The sequence below is a fragment of the Alternaria viburni genome (assembly GCF_023758015.1).
Source record: "Alternaria viburni strain BMP 2772 chromosome Unknown scaffold_21, whole genome shotgun sequence".
Classification (NCBI taxonomy): Eukaryota; Fungi; Ascomycota; class Dothideomycetes; order Pleosporales; family Pleosporaceae; genus Alternaria; species Alternaria viburni.
In genome coordinates this window covers 92,519-107,797 of record NW_026055790.1, presented here as the reverse complement: position 1 = coordinate 107,797, position 15,279 = coordinate 92,519, and the positions used below count along the sequence as shown (strand labels likewise).

The following is a 15,279-nucleotide window of genomic DNA, read 5'->3' as shown; positions in this document are numbered from 1 at the left end:
CTGGGCAGCAAATGTGCCCTGCAGAGGCCGTCAAAGTTGATATTGCCAAAGGTCTGGTCGTAGTCTGCCGCGCTGTAGTCAGGTAAACCGCGGCATTTCCAGCGACTACACTGAGCTTTTGACTTTGAGCACCGTCATAGTCCCGCATGAGTCTGACGACTATCATATCATTCATTAGAAGAGTGCCGTTGTGAGAGATCACGACGGATTGCGGGGGTCGTGTGGCGCGCTCGTAGCGTCTGTGAATCGAGTGAATTCCAAGGTATCGTGACTCGCCCTGAGGCGGAAAAGTTCGTATAACCGCTATAGTCTACGTGAATATCGTGCCTCTTTTGCTTTGTCCTTGAAGTGCTACGCGAGGACGTCCCGTGGCTACGTCTGTATCTCCATGTTGTCGCTATCCCAATGTTGCCTACACCGCTTGGCGGGAAACTGTACCCTAGTATCGTCACCTCCACTCCTAGCTCTTGTGTCGACGATACTTCTTCTTGAGAGGACCTGATTGGATACGTGTATGTGGCTTTCGGCAGTTGTGGGTCGGAAGATGGCCGCACCGCACTTGGATCCCATGGTACTGCTGAAGACCCTTGCGACCAAACACTCTCTAACTTTCAATATCCATCGCGAATGAATAGAACGGCTGACCCAAGAGCGCAATATCTTCCATTTTGTTATCTCACGCGTCGGAAATGTGGCGCTGGAGAGTGTACTCGCGTAAGGTTATTGTTGCGGGTGGGAGACCTGGCCGAAAGATGTCGAGTCCGCAATATTGGCGATGGCTATCTACGCTGACTGATTTAGACATATCGCTACATACGTTCGGCGAGCGTGCTTCTCGTACGGCATCGGTAACATACAAAGCACATGAGACGACGAGCAAACCACACCTCCCGCATTTCATACGAATACGAAAGAGAGAAGTATCGCATCTCCAAGAACCTCTACCTCTCAAGACACTCGTCACGGTTCCGCCTGTTGCGACTGCGCCTTTCCTGTATTGAACCTCGTCCTGGCGACTTTAGAAGGGAATACATGGAATTGGGTCCTGCATGCCAGTCTCCGATGGCAGACGCGTCAAGGTAGGCCACGAGTTACTGTGGTCATCAAGCATAAGCAATCAATGGTTTTTGGGAACTTGCCCAATTAGGAAACTTGCCAAGCTATCTAAGGGTTGTTGTTGGGTCATCGCAGATCTACCATCGCACAGTGCCTGGTGCAGTGCAAATTCCACTTCTAGTCTTTTACCCATTCTGACCGCCTCGCTATGCCGTCCTCGCTGCCTGCCTTCGCCTCAGCATCTCCACCACCGCCCTGGAAGACTGGCGAGCTTCGGAGTCATCGTCAGAATCAGGATCGTCGGCGTTCATGGCATCTTCTAGCTCTTGAATTTTGTCATCGAGGTCGTCTTCTGGCGCGGCCTCGCCATCGTAGTCATCAGCGTCACGCTGCAGCCTCGTGATATCTGCCTCGAGCGCGGTAATGTCTCGCCGGATGGCATCTGCGCTCTGGCTTACCTGATTGGACGCGGCTGTAGGATTTGCGTGGTGCGCTTCCAGCAGTGCGCGCTCCCGAAACAGGTTCCCGTCGCTGTGGTTTTGATCTTCCCGCCATCGCGCGCATGCCTTCCAAACACCAGGCCATTCACGGGTGGGGAGGTGCCCAAGCAATGCGCTCGTTGTCTGAATCCCTGCTTGGTAAACGCCGAAGCCGCCACCAGTCTCGATCATGCTGTCGGTAATCACACTGATGAGAACTTCGGCGACTGGTGCCTCGCTCTCCTGCAGGAAGCAGACTGCATGGCCCTCGAAGCTGAACAGTGGGTAATCGACCTCTGCCTGGAACGCGGCCTGCACCATGTGCTGGAACCAACTGGTGCCTCCCTCGTCGTGTTCGTGCAGACGCTGTGAGACCGACACAGAATATCCGACGTAGGTGCATGGCCGCTGCATAGGCGTATCAAGTTCATCCGCAGGAAGCTCATGAATGCGGTCCTCGAGTGCGGTGCACCAGGTCAGTATCTGCATGACTCTCTGCTCGGAGCCATTGAGAAAGCGGTAATGACCTTTGCTGATATCCCGCCCAGAGGCCTTGGTCGTTCCCTTTATGTTATCCAGGCTTGCTGCCGCCTCAAAGGATTGGTCATCGCCAGAGACATAGTCCCGAAGTCTCTTGGCTACCCGGAGGTATTGGTTGGGTGTGGGTGCGTTGCCGTCCTTGTCGACAAGAAATCGGATATAGATCCCTGGTGCGTTCTTGTCGTTTGCTCGGATGTGCCACATCGACTTTGAGTCGTAGAGGAGATTGTCAATGTCATCGTTTGACCGGGCAGCGATGCAGAGGTTACCGCCGACTATAGCCTCCAGGAGGGCGGCGGGTATGGATGCCATGAGCTGGATAGTGTTAGCGTGTGGTGCTGTCCGAAAGACAGAGTACGTACATATACAGCGGCGACCCGGAAGTCCGACTCGTTCATGCTCCTTGCAACCGCATGGTAATCGGCGAGTTCCTCAGCATACGCTGCTGCGGCAACGAATGTAAGACCCTTCTTCAGCTCCGCACCGTAGTCGAAACGAGGTCGTCGTGCGTTGTCTCTTGCTTTATCTTGCCGATCAACGGGGATAGGAAGGACGGTCGTGGGGACTTGGCCTGCGTCGAGCTGCAGCTGTTCGACCTCCCTCTGGTTGATTCTGGCGCGGCTGAAGTCATCGCGGCCACGTGGGGGGCTCGATGGAAAGTAATGGGACTGAGTCTCCGTGCTTGCACGAGAGGGACCAGCGAGCGGAGATGACGGGCGCGCAGCCCCTGTAGCCCGCCTTTGTTTCCCGCTGTATGTGACCTTTGTGTTTCCGGTCATCGTGAGAGGGGTAGAGTGAGTGGAGTGGAGTGGTGTGGTGTGGAGTGGCCATGGGCGGCGGTTGGAGGTGCTAGTCCAACCAACCCGGGTCGCGACTGCCAGTCTCACGTCACCGTCATGACGCATACAGAAAGAAGCTTCATTTTGCAAGTTATGCACGATACATGGCCTTGAAATGGAACTATGCTAATGCCATATGTGCGACCGTCCAACCCATCACGCTTCTAGGGCCTCCGCTCCAGTAACTGACAGAAGGTAATCTACCGAGGCGTCTATCCTCTCTCCTATTGCACGAAGTACAGTCATCTTCGTCTCCAGCTGGACGATGTAATCGCGATCAGTCTTGACTGCCAGCTGAAATTTGCTTACATCTTCGCAGCGTCGCTGCACGACAGCGTTGCCAACAACCTCCAACAGCTGAACGCGTTCCTGCAGCTGGGAGACCTCGTGTCGAAGGTTCACAGTCATCTGCTGCTCAGAGCGCAGGCTGTCGTCGAGCCCTTCCGCGCTGCGTCTCCATGACCACAACAGCCTGCGTGTTTGCGTTGCAAGTGAGACGAGGGTTGCATGATATCGTGCATACGCCTGTGCGAGGTTTCCATCCGTGACGGAAGGTGCTGGTGACTGAGGCCTCTGGGCGCCAAGTGCATGGAAGGCGGCGTGGATGAACCCATCGAACAGGAACTTTACTACGCAAAGTCTGATGTAGAGTCCGCGACGAGCTTTCCTTAGCCGTGTGTAATTCCCTGAGAGGTCATCAATGGTCCCATGGAGGAGGTAGATCTTGCGAGCGAACGTGACGTTCCAATGCGCCAGAGTCGCGTTCATGTCGACGAGGCCCGCGTTGCGGAATTCCAGCCTCGTGTTCTGAGTCTCCAACGTCTCGATGCGGTAATCCAGACGCTGCACCCTATTCTGCATGTGACGGCGGTAATCCGTGCCAAGGCTGGAGCTTTTGGCGATGTCGTGGAGCGTTGTGCGTAGAAGCGCAATCTGCCGCCCGAGCTGAACGGTCGATCCTGCAAGCATCTGGTTAAGCCCAGTGAGGTCATCGATCCGGCTCTTCTGCCTCTGTGCAGTTGCGGTCAGGCTCAGATGGGAGAATAAGACGTTGCCGACAGTTGAGCGAAGCACGGTAATCTTGTCCCGTTGGGTCCGACAAAAGGCCCTGAGCACATGGCTAATGCCATTGACCGTGTCAATCTCAGTTGCTTGTTGCTGCACTTGCAAAAGCAAGCCTCGACGGGAACCGAGTAATCGAGTGTAGTCATCAGCTACCTGGCCCAAAGTGGAGCTTAGTAGCGCGATGCGGCCTGCAAATTTCACATTCCAAGCCACAAGCATCTTGTTGGTGGAAGTGATGTCATCTCTCCGAGACCTAGCTGTCTTGATGGCAGCAGTGAGGGTACGGTTGCGAGCCTTAGCTGCCTTGATCTCATCCATGTGACCAAGTGCTGTCTTCAGCATCTTCGTGTGCCGACCGACGAGGGCGTCATACTTGGTGGAAAGCTTTTGGCGGGCAGTCCGAATCCATTGGTAATCGCTGGATACAGATCGAAAGGTGCGCTTGAGTAGTGCTATCTGCCGAGCGAAAGCGCAACACCAGGTCACAAGGCTGGTATTTCTTGACAACAGGTCGCTATGTCGCTGAGCCTGGAGAACTGCAGCCCGGGTCATTGTAGCCAAGGCATTCTGTTGACTCTGGTTCCGATCAGTCGATAACCGCAGTTGTCTGCGCTGGGTGGCCATCTGCAGTCGATGAGTCTTCTTCATGGCATTGATGCGGGTTCTCAGGGCTTTAGCGGTGTTGGAGGCTGCCTGGGCCTGTTGGTGGATCCGGTCATCATTCTGCATCAAGAATGCCTCCAGCTGCTCGCCGGCTGACTTCTGACTGGCGACAAGCTCGTCGACCTGGCCGCGTAGCCTGTTGGACCGCGAGACTGCAGCTTGGTATACTCCCTGACTTGCCACGAGGTCGTCGCGAAGCTGCGCGCTTGATTTGTCTAGGCTGTCATTCTTCTCTCGAAGCTTGTTGTAGTCATCCGTTAATGTCTTGATCTTGTCGCAATGTTCCTCGAGAATGCGCTTGTATGTGTCCTCCGTAGTGGTTGTATGTAGATTGGCATCTTGTGCAAGCGTCGTCGCCTTGTTGAGTTCGCCTCGAGCAGTGGTAAGGTTGCAATCGAGCTCACTCACCCGCTCTCGAAGTTCATCCTGGGCGGACTTCAGATCGGTGACTTTCTTCTGTTCGTCGACGACAGCCGCAGCCTTTTCGTCCAGCCTTGCCTGGAGTCTGTCCTGGGTGGTCTTCAGATCGGCGACCTTCTGCTGCTCTTGGTGCAGTGTTGCCTGGTCAGTCTTGGTGGTCTCGGCGGCTTGATCCAGCTTGATCTGAAGTTTGTCCTGGGTAGTCTTCAGATCGGCGACCTTTTGCTGCTCTCGGTGCAGTGTTGCCTGGTCAGTCTTGATGGTCTCGGCGGCTTGATCCAGCTTGATCTGAAGTTTGTCCTGGGCGGTCGTCAAGCCGGTAACCTTCGTCTGCTCTCGGCGCAGTGTTGCCTGGTTTGTCTCGGCAGTCTTGGTGGCTTCATCCAGCTTGATCTGGAGTACGTCCTGGGTGGTCTTCAACCCGGCCCTCAAGGCGGATACCGTATTTTGCTCTTGGACTAGGGCTGCCTGGTTTGTCTCGGCAGTCTTGGTGGCTTGATCCAGCTTGATCTGGAGGTCATTCCTCGTATTCGTCAAGTCGGTAATCCTGTTGCGTTCAACTGTGAGCTCTTCACGCAATGTCGTATTGTTGTCATCGGCTTGATCCAGCTTGATCTGGAGGTCATTCCTCGTATTCGTCAAGTCGGTAATCTTGTTGCGTTTAACTGTGAGCTCTTCACGCAGTGTCGTATCGTTGTCATCGGCTTGACGCAGTTCTTGTTGGAGGTCACCTCTCGTATTCGTCAAGTCGGTAATCTTGTTGCGTTCAACCGCGAGCTCTTCACGCAATGTCGTTTGGTCGGTATCGGCTTGACGCAACTGGGCTTTGAGGTCATCGTTCGCGTTGGTTAAAGTGGTTATTGTGTTGCTTTTATCTGTAATCTCTTGCGCTGATGTGGTTCTGGCGGTGTCGGTTTGAAGCAGCTGGTCTTGGAGCTCGTCGTTCTTAGCCTTTAGATCGTGCACTTGGCCTTTGTGGTCATTCAGGTCATGGCGAGTTGTCTTTAGGCGTTCCTTGTACTGGATAGCCGATTCTGCGAGTGGTTAGCAAAGGCCTGCAATGTGTGTGGAAGTTGTGCGTACTGCGTGAGGCCAACAGAGCCTCCGCCACAATGCGGTCAGTATCCCCTCGACGGTCTGCAGCTTCCTCCAAAGCCTGCTTGCGTTGGGTCAGTCGACGGAAGGTCAACTTCAGTGCTTGCTCATCCCGTGCATTGCCATTAAGGCTGGACCGGTAATCTGTCTTCAGGATTGTGAGCATATGGCGGAGTGCATATGGTCCAGGTGTTGCCATTGAAGCCTGCTGCGGTGTGGCCATTGGCTCAAAGTGTGGTGATGAGGGTGGAGGGTGGAGGGTCGAATGGAGCGAAGGTCAGACGAGCCTTTGTTTGGCTTGGCGACGTGCCTGCCGTCTTCCAGCTGGATGAGTCCTATCGTCCCACAACTCACCCCACCCGCTCGCGCATACGGCAAGGACGATGGCGAGCCAAGCAAACCTCTACAGTGTCGATGGCATCGCGGACTGCCTGTTGCGCTACCCCGTCGAGGACCAGGAGCACTTGCTTGCCAATCTGACAGATGACCGACTGCAGGCTCTTACGGAGGAACTCACTGCGAAGCTGAGCCATGCTGACCGGGGCAGCCGCGTGTCAGTGCTACGCATCATGGTGAATACAGTGCAAGTGCTGTCAAGGCCTGGTGAGCCTCCTCCTACATTGCTAAGTGGCTGAATACTGACCCGTGCAGATCCCATTCGAAGTCTTGATGAGCGCAATGCCATAACGCTAAGAGATGACATGATGCAACTCTCCTCACCGTCGAGAAGCCGGTACCTACAAAGGCTCAGCCTGGACGAGCTCAGGTCACTGGTAGCCGTTTCCGCTGCCCACGCCGAGCATACGCGGGCCCTTCAGATCGCCGCTAGCCATCTGCTCGACACTGCAGAAGACCCGAATGGAAAGGACCACAAAGTAGAGCAACTGGCACCAAAGCAAGCTCCGCCTACTGCCGCCCAGACTATGGAGAGACGACACTGCCAGTTTCCACCTTCCATCGCGCAACCTGCAGGTAGAAGACCGCTCGATCGACTGAACACAAGGACGGTGATGACTAGGAATGGCCTCAAAAGGAAGATGACGATGCTAGACCAGGCTTACCACTTCAAAGGCTTCGGCCGACGATCTGTCTAAACGCACATGTGGCAGTGATGTAAGCTCGATCAATAAACAAGGCGAAAGGAGACGTCATTTCCTTCTATGTATCGTACAGCCCGTAGCATATTCATCCTCTTAGCATGTCACGTCAATATGGGAACCTTTGTAACTCTGTTCACGCGTTAGATCCTGCTGCGAAGCAGACAACAACCGGACGACTTACTGGTGCTTACAACACAGCAGTACAGCAGTACAGCAGTCAGCAGCCAGCCAGCACAACGGCACAGATGGCTATGAAGAGATTGCAGGTACGTAGAGCTGACCGTGAGCATGTTTGTGTCCTCGCAGCCAGTGCCACGAATCCCGTCCCGGTGTAAAAGTGCGCGCCGGCTGGAATTGCATCGCGCAAGCTGCTCTATCGCGAGGAACATTCCTGGATAGCTTTCAGAGAGCGCTCGTAATCCAATACTGGGCCGTCATGTCTTTGCGTGAATTACCGCGTGCGATCGGCGTGGGAAGCGTTGCAGACGTCGAGGTAGGGTCGAAGGAGGGATCCTAGAGGGGAGTCAGTTCGACAGCGTCGTGGAAACGCATGTGCCTCGAATGGCAGATGCCGCCAACCACACATGGGGCAGGGTGGAATGGTCATTGTCGGGCAGGCGTGGTGGCGCGCAATCGGCAGCCGTCGCAAGGCTGGGTACCGTATGCGCGATGTTGCCACTTGGGCAGGGTCTGCCACCGGGCAGCCTCGGCATGTCGCTCGCGCCCTTCGAACATTTGCCCCCTTGAACATTTGCCCCCTTGAAGATCGGCGCACCCTCTTGGTTCAGCACTGCAAAGTGTCAACACCAATCACGTAGCAATCCCACGACGGTGTGATCAAGGAAGCCCTCTGCTGTGAACCTCCAGGGCTGCCGTGGTAGCGGTGGTCATGGTGGACGCCGAGACACCTACGCGCCAAATCGGTTCGGTTCCATGATTCACTTGCATCACCACGGCTGCTACACGACTTACTGGTATAGGTAGGACACATTGGGATACACTGGGAAGAGTTTGGGGAATGTTTGATATGATGCTACATGTGCACCACCACTGTACTGTTCGGCCACCAGAGCAACCACCTATCCGTTGACTGGTAATCGCCTTCAGCTCCACACTATTCCTCGTCGTTACTCTCGGTAATCACTCCTCGGTAATCACTCCTCGTCGTCTTCAGCGACAAAGCCTGGGTCATCCATCCACCTACCATTTGCACGGTCTCCGTCATCATCCCACATGTTCTGCTCGAAGCCAATTGCAACCCACGAGGTGCCGAGCCTCAGCAGCTCGCATCGCACTCCGAGACGGTGGAAGTAGCCGCCTTCACGCTCCTGGATGTTGCGCGGGTGTGCACGGAAAGAGAACAGTGACCAGTCGGGAGTCATCCGCTCTACCTGATACCACCTAGAAGTCGGCTCCCGATGCAGGCCGCGACCAAAGACGAAGTTGGCTACGCGATCGGCGAGCTTAGACGGCTGGTTCTCTGTGAAGCGACCGTGATCGGTAACGATCTTGTAATTTGACTTTGGGAACTCGTCATCGTTGGCGGTGGCTACCATAGCGATGTGGGTGCTGACGGCGAACTGTGCTTCGGCGTCAAGCCACTTCCGGCGGTGGTTCTGGGTTGTCAAGTCATCTCGGATCTCCTTACGCTTGAGCTCAATCGCGAGTCTCAGGTCATTCTGCGTAAAGGCATACTGCCCGCTGGTCTTCTCTTCCTCAGGATGACGCAGGCTAGCCCTGAAGTTAACCAGCTCGGCATCCCGCTTGGCATACCCAGCTCGAAAGGCCATGTCTTGCAACTTTTCCACCGCGACACCCTCAAGCTTGCTCTTCACCTGTTCCGTGAGCCTAACGAGGTCGGCCTTGCTCAGCGGCGAAGGGGGGTAATCGTCGACATTGGGGGGCTGCTGCTGAAGGTTCAGCCGGGTGCGCGCCTGTCGCAGGGTAACGACATCCTCGACCAACGTGCTCAGGTCATCAGAACCACCCTGCAGCACCTCCTGTGCTTTCTCAAGGGATTTCTCTTCCTTCTTGAGCTGGGTCGCCTCTGCGTGGCGATGCTGCTGCAGTTCGTTCAGTAATCCAGCTTCCCTGGTGCGGGCGCAGTCATCCGTGTCCTTGACGCGAGCGAACAGGACGTCAGCCAGCCTTCCGCGGAGCAGCAGCTCGGCCTCTAGCAACTTGATCCTGTCATCCTGACGGCGGGCGTGGTCGCGCTGGTTCCGGATAGTAGTCTGCATGCGGTGCGTGTCAGTCTGTCGGGCGAGGGCAGCGACGTGGTGCCGCAGAGTAATCCACTTTGTGTAGTAATCTTGCATTTGCAAGTGGAGCTTCTTCCGCTTGTGGTCTTGGTTATCTACCCATCTGGGCATGTAGGAATGGAAGGCCGCGAGCTCAGTGCGCGATATCTTGGTCCAGAGTTTGGTTGCCTTGAACTCGAGGTCGGGTGGCGGCTGCACAGGGCCGATCATCTCGTTGCTAAAGGCAGCGGGTAGGGGTAATTCTTCCAATGGTCTCGCCTCGACAATGACCTGGAGGGTACGCAGGATCTCGTCCGGCACTGACTGTATTAGTATGCGCTTCCAGAAAGACTCGAGAAGACTTACCCTCGAAACTTTGGTCATCCTGAACAACGAAGCGCCATTTCTCTTCTAGAAGCTTCCTGGCAGCGACGTCCTCAACGCGTACCACGGATGCCTCCTCTATGAAGAGCTGAATCGACATGTGTCGGTCATCTTTTGAGAGATTCTTCACGTGCTCTCGTGTGAGTTCCTCTGTAACAAGGTCAGCTTGGTCTTGCGCAACGAGCCATCAACATACCTGTCTTCTCACTAATGACTTCGTCTGGGACGGGCCCTCGTGGCACCGCTGACGACGGCAAAGTTGCGCTTGTTGATCTCATTCTCGCGACTTGATTGTCGTGGTTACGAGGTAATTGAGTGCAGGGTGGATAGCAAGAGCAAGGTGGACAAAGAGCGAGGGCTTGGCAAGGCAACAACGACCGCGCGCACAGGCACAAACGAGATACGCGAATTTCACCGTCACCGTCATTTAGATTTGAAGAAAAGTCAAGCAAACGTCATGGTTGGATCTACGGTAATATGGAAACATGCATTAATGACCGGGTGGCCAGACAGAAGACTAGACACGCTTGTGGACGTCAGTCATCCTAGGTTGGCTGGGCTCATTACTCCTCCTTGTTGACCCGGGGCTTCTTGCCAGAGTAGATACTCTTATCGCCATAGTCATCTGTAACGCGTCAGTTCAACTCGCTGACAGTGCCTGCGGCGGATGGACTCACCAGCAGCCTTGCGCTTTGGGTTCAAGTCAGACCGATAGCTAGCGGCATCAACTGTGCCGAACTCGCTATCGGTGAGCGAACCAGCGAGCAGGTAGCGGCCGGTGTATGGGTAACGCTGTCGATGGGAAGACCCCGCCTCATCAGGATCAGGACCGAAGTCATCTTCCTGGGAAGCTGTATTTGGTCAGCCCACACGCTCGAACATAGTCCATCTGCAACTTACCGTGGCGACCAGCGACTGGGGCAGCGGCTTGGTGGTCTTCCGGCATGCCAGCGACCGCGAGATCGATTCGGTGGTAATCGTGCAGAGCAGTAGCGAGCAGAGCCCGAGCTATATCGGCTGGAAGATGCTCTATGTTTTTGGCCGCGTCACTCGCCGACAGCGCTCTCAAGCGCCGGACGGCACGCTGGCAGTCTTGGGGGTCATCCAGGTTGAAGAGTACGGATGGAACGGATCCCATCTTTGGCTATTGGCGGTGGGTGTTGCTGGGACACGGACAGGAACGGGCAGAGGATGGTGAGAGACTGCTACAAGACATACCCCGCAGATTGCAGGTTTATGGGTGCACACGGAAAGCACGCCTCCTGCGATGGCGCGATTGCCGTGGATGGAAAGCACGACGGTCACCACTATCGCGGCGGGGTAAAATTCTGCGAGGCCCAATATCGTACGTTCTGCTTATCCACCCACACTGATTTCTCATCCACCATCACTGATTCCTCATCCATCATTCCTCATTCCTCATCCCTCATCTCTCATTCCTCGTTCCTCATTACTCATTCGTCATTCCTCATTCGTCATCATGACCCCGCAACAAAACAAAAAGCAGAAGAAGCCGAAACCGTCTGCAGCGGTGTTGGAGACAAGGCTCCAGACTGCATATACGAGCTTCACTGCACGAGCTCCAGTAACTCTGAAGCCTACCGAAGTACCCATCGACATCAATCCCCTGGCAGAATGGATGACTCTGCTAAACACGCCGACTGAGTTTGGGCTCCCCTTGAGTTCGTGGAGGACCCAACAGACCCGGACCAAGTTTGACACCGCCATGAACCTCACCAATCGGGGTGTCGCTTACCTTGAGAACGTTATGCCTGCACTAGTCAAAGCAAACATGGCGATGAAAGAAAGGCTCAGATTACCTCCTAGCGAATCCATGATTACCGACAGCTCTCCACCGCCTCTTGGTCAGTATGCAGCAGATGATGGCCCGCCTCTGTGCACGTCGTCCCTCCGCTTTAATGACTGCAGCGGCACAGCAGACGACTTCGCCTCTGTGCCTGACAGAACGACTAGCGAAACAGCAATGACCGACGCTCCGCCTCTGTCTCCGGAGGAAGCTGTGTGCGAGCAGAATGCGGGTGGTCCAGGCCCATTTGGCGAGTACGAAGAGTAAGTTGTGCAGTTATACAACAATGCAGCTGCTTACCGTAAACAGTGACCTAATGACTCAACCGCACGATGAGCAATATCTGCCGTCTCCCGAAGACTGGATGTGCACACCGGACGAAGACCTGGCGTACGCCGTCATGGACGAGCAAGCCAACGATGACACACCCTTCCAGCGGATTACTGAAGCGTCCGAGAGCGTCATGCACGAGCAAGCCGACAACACAACCCCCCAGCAGATTACCGAAGCTTCAGAGAGCGTCATGCACGAGCAAGTCGACAACACAACCCCCCAGCAGATTACTGAAGCTTCAGACAGCGTCATGCACGAGCAAGCCGACAACACAACCCCCCAGCAGATTACCGAAGCACCAGAGCAAGACCTAGCACCTCGACCCCCTCGCCCTCGGATGGTAATGCCAAACAAGCCAACCCTCAAGCCACGACAGCTGGGCGAGACTGATCTACCAGTGGTTCTACGCATCCCGCGGAGCGATGCCAACAGCCGCCATGGCGACGTTAACTACAACAGCATCTCAGAAGATACAACAAGTGCGATCACCAACGCGATGACTAATGTACTGCTCGATTCACAGGGCACGCGCAGGTTGCAATGGGCGACAGTAAGCCGGAATCCCGGTACCTGGTCGGCCCACCCATGCGTTAGCAACGCTGTCGCGGCAAAGGGTGCCAGAAATTCCACGTGGAAGCAGGCTGGGGATGACCGCACACTGGCCTGCGATACGTGCATCAAGAAACACCGACCATGCATTAGGCTGGAACAGTTGCAGGGCGAAGAGGATTACTCGGTGATATGGTGTGCGCTGCCAGATGAGCTCCGAGAAGGCTCAAAGCCAGATGACATCGCCTTCTGGATGCGTGTGAAATGATTACTCAAGATAGCTTAGTTCTGCTAAAGACTCGGTGCATGGCGGTAACAAGCCTGCTTATCAACGCTGGTCACCTTGACTTCTAAATCTCTCTCACCTGCTGCCTGCGCGGTGAGGACCGTGCTTATATAACGCGCATCTGCTATTTGCACTCTCCCTCCTACTCTCTCTCACTTACCCACTCTCTCCCACCTACCCTCTCCCCCACCCAGTTTCTTAACCATTGGATCTTAACACAGCAACTGTCCCTGAGGTACAAGATTACCCACTACATGTAGAGTTTAGCTGACCATTAAACAGGGACCACAGAAACTATGCTACCACACGCAAGCCAAGTGGCTGCCTCTACGAAGACCCCACCGAAAATGTCACTTATGGCACGCATCCAGCGGGATACCAAACTGAGGCAGGCCAAATTGCATGAGCGAAACCGAGAAGCGCGCAACGTCATGCGAGAGATCCACAACGCCAGCGTAGAAAAGCGCATACACCCCGATTACTCAACGCAGATCAAGAAGCACCTGGAAGACCAAGGTACCAGGATGACTACAAAAGCCACCACTGTGAGCGGCAAGTCATTCGACATCAAGTCATTCGACATACACAACGACACCATTCCGGAACTCAACGAATGGATACCGGCCCACAAGCACTACGGCCTCATCCCCTGCCAACTGGAGATGGATGACCTCAACAGCATGCCTTCTGGCGCCCTAGCGACGGGTCCAAGGTACCGCGGAGCTTGGCGGTGCACGCATCAGCACGTGTGGGAAGCTGTCTGGAACACGTCCCGTCGGCACACATGCGGTGTATGTGGACAGGCCCGCAAGAAGATGACCGACGTTGTCGTCGCCAAATGGGATTTGGATGGCGTGATTCACGCCTTCGCTACTTACGGCGAGTCCGACTTTCTGCCATGCTGCAAGCTCGACAAGAAGGCCGACAAACCGCTGGGAAAGTTTGTGTCGCAGCGACAGGCGCGCATGCGCTACCTGCTGAGGGAGCAGTTTCCCGGCATACCGACTGAGAGGCTGCGTCCTTACTGGATCCGGTACTTCCAGTGGGATAGCAAGGCCAAGGCCATCGAGATCTGGGGCAGGCTCTGTGACCGCTCCGAAGACCGCATCGAAGTTCCAAACAAGGCGCCCGCGAGGAAGATCGCAACCCCCAAAAAGAAGGGCGACAAGGGCGAGAAGATTACCCCGAAGCGAGAGCGGTCAAATAGTCAGAAGCGTGATGACTTCACAGCGCCTTCTCACAGCAAGCCGCAGCACTTGGATGAAGCATCTCGTCGGCCTGGACACTGGTCTGATGACTTCCGTACTATAGAAGATGACCTCGCTCTTATCAAGGGCTATGCTGGGGAACAGCGATTCGACCAGATTCTTCAAGACGTCGATAATTCTATCAGGCGGAGATTACCAGACAAAATCCCGCCTCCAGCTGCACCGCCCGTCGCACAACCAACCGCACCGCCAGCTGCATTACCAACCATACCGCCAGCTGCATTACCAACCATACCGCCATCGACTGCACGACCCACTGCACGACCAGCCGCGCCACCAGCTGCACGATCGACCGCACGACCAGCCGCGCCACCAGCTGCACGATCGACCGCACGACCCCTCGCACGACCAGCCGCGCCGCCAGCCGCGCCGCCAGCCGCGCCACCAGCCGGCAACCCTATCAAGAGGGAAGATACACCCGATGACAAAGATTCGCTGTTCGAGGACCGCGAGGATTACCGTGGTGATCGGGCTGACAACCCGGACGGATATGTCTACCCATGGACTGACCCCGCCACCAGTGGTGCGTATCTCAGGCAGATGACCAACACGTTGAGGGAGCTAGAGTATAGCCACTCCGAGCCAAAGGATCCCATGTCGAGAAACTACATGAGTGGCCAGGCTATTGAAGCGTCTCTGGAGAAGCTCAAAGCCGTTCTCACCGAGATCGATTACCACAATTGGGCCCCTCCTGATTGGGATTCAGCTGCGCGGCATGCAAAGTTCAAGGAGTACTTCGACGATAAGTCCTTCTTCTCTGATGACTCAAGGTTGTTGCGAGCGATGCTCTGCGTCTGGTGGGCCTATGATGAAGATGCATCTAGTCATGCTGAAATGGCTAGGGGCTACGTGAAGCTCTTGATTACTATCCACGACGATAAAGGCAAGAAGGCGTTGGTCGCCGAGGTCGTCCATCAGGCACAAATCTGGAAAGAAGGTGATGCGCACGATGACTAGCGGAAGATGAGTAAAGGAGGATGACTCTATGATGCTTTGAGCCAGGGCTGTCCTACGGCAGCTGTGAAGGATGACTTTCTGGTACATTGAGCAAGATAAAAGTTTTGCTGCACCCCCACGCGCTATGATTGTGAAATGTGATACATGAAATTTGCCACTGTGCCGGTGATGCAAGGCCATCGTGTAGTGCCGAAAGAA

At 55.2% G+C, this 15,279-nt stretch overlaps 6 protein-coding genes across 6 annotated transcripts; 2 read left to right on the top strand and 4 right to left on the bottom strand.

Annotated features, from left to right (window-relative positions):
- Positions 1 to 1,262: 1,262 nt before the first annotated feature.
- Positions 1,263 to 2,854, bottom strand: J4E79_008604 (uncharacterized protein; the record flags this gene model as incomplete). Its single annotated transcript, XM_049357459.1, has 2 exons — positions 1,263 to 2,390; positions 2,438 to 2,854. 2 exons carry the CDS (start codon positions 2,852 to 2,854, stop codon positions 1,263 to 1,265), a joined length of 1,545 nt encoding a protein of 514 aa, XP_049207930.1.
- A 216-nt stretch (positions 2,855 to 3,070) lies between these two features.
- Positions 3,071 to 6,380, bottom strand: J4E79_008603 (uncharacterized protein; the record flags this gene model as incomplete). Its single annotated transcript, XM_049357458.1, has 2 exons — positions 3,071 to 6,096; positions 6,146 to 6,380. 2 exons carry the CDS (start codon positions 6,378 to 6,380, stop codon positions 3,071 to 3,073), a joined length of 3,261 nt encoding a protein of 1,086 aa, XP_049207929.1.
- Positions 6,381 to 6,540: 160 nt separating this feature from the next.
- On the top strand, positions 6,541 to 7,251 carry J4E79_008602 (uncharacterized protein; the record flags this gene model as incomplete). The annotated part of the gene is made up of 2 exons (XM_049357457.1): positions 6,541 to 6,760; positions 6,809 to 7,251. The coding sequence occupies 2 exons, from the start codon at positions 6,541 to 6,543 to the stop codon at positions 7,249 to 7,251; spliced, it is 663 nt and encodes a 220-aa protein (XP_049207928.1).
- Positions 7,252 to 8,411: 1,160 nt separating this feature from the next.
- On the bottom strand, positions 8,412 to 10,159 carry J4E79_008601 (uncharacterized protein; the record flags this gene model as incomplete). Its single annotated transcript, XM_049357456.1, has 3 exons — positions 8,412 to 9,817; positions 9,864 to 10,031; positions 10,078 to 10,159. 3 exons carry the CDS (start codon positions 10,157 to 10,159, stop codon positions 8,412 to 8,414), a joined length of 1,656 nt encoding a protein of 551 aa, XP_049207927.1.
- Positions 10,160 to 10,444: 285 nt separating this feature from the next.
- J4E79_008600 (uncharacterized protein) lies at positions 10,445 to 11,019 on the bottom strand (the record flags this gene model as incomplete). The annotated part of the gene is made up of 3 exons (XM_049357455.1): positions 10,445 to 10,506; positions 10,559 to 10,732; positions 10,782 to 11,019. The coding sequence occupies 3 exons, from the start codon at positions 11,017 to 11,019 to the stop codon at positions 10,445 to 10,447; spliced, it is 474 nt and encodes a 157-aa protein (XP_049207926.1).
- A 342-nt stretch (positions 11,020 to 11,361) lies between these two features.
- J4E79_008599 (uncharacterized protein) lies at positions 11,362 to 12,838 on the top strand (the record flags this gene model as incomplete). The annotated part of the gene is given in 2 exon segments (XM_049357454.1): positions 11,362 to 11,951; positions 11,965 to 12,838. 2 exon segments carry the CDS (start codon positions 11,362 to 11,364, stop codon positions 12,836 to 12,838), a joined length of 1,464 nt encoding a protein of 487 aa, XP_049207925.1.
- Between the last annotated feature and the right edge of the window lie 2,441 nt (positions 12,839 to 15,279).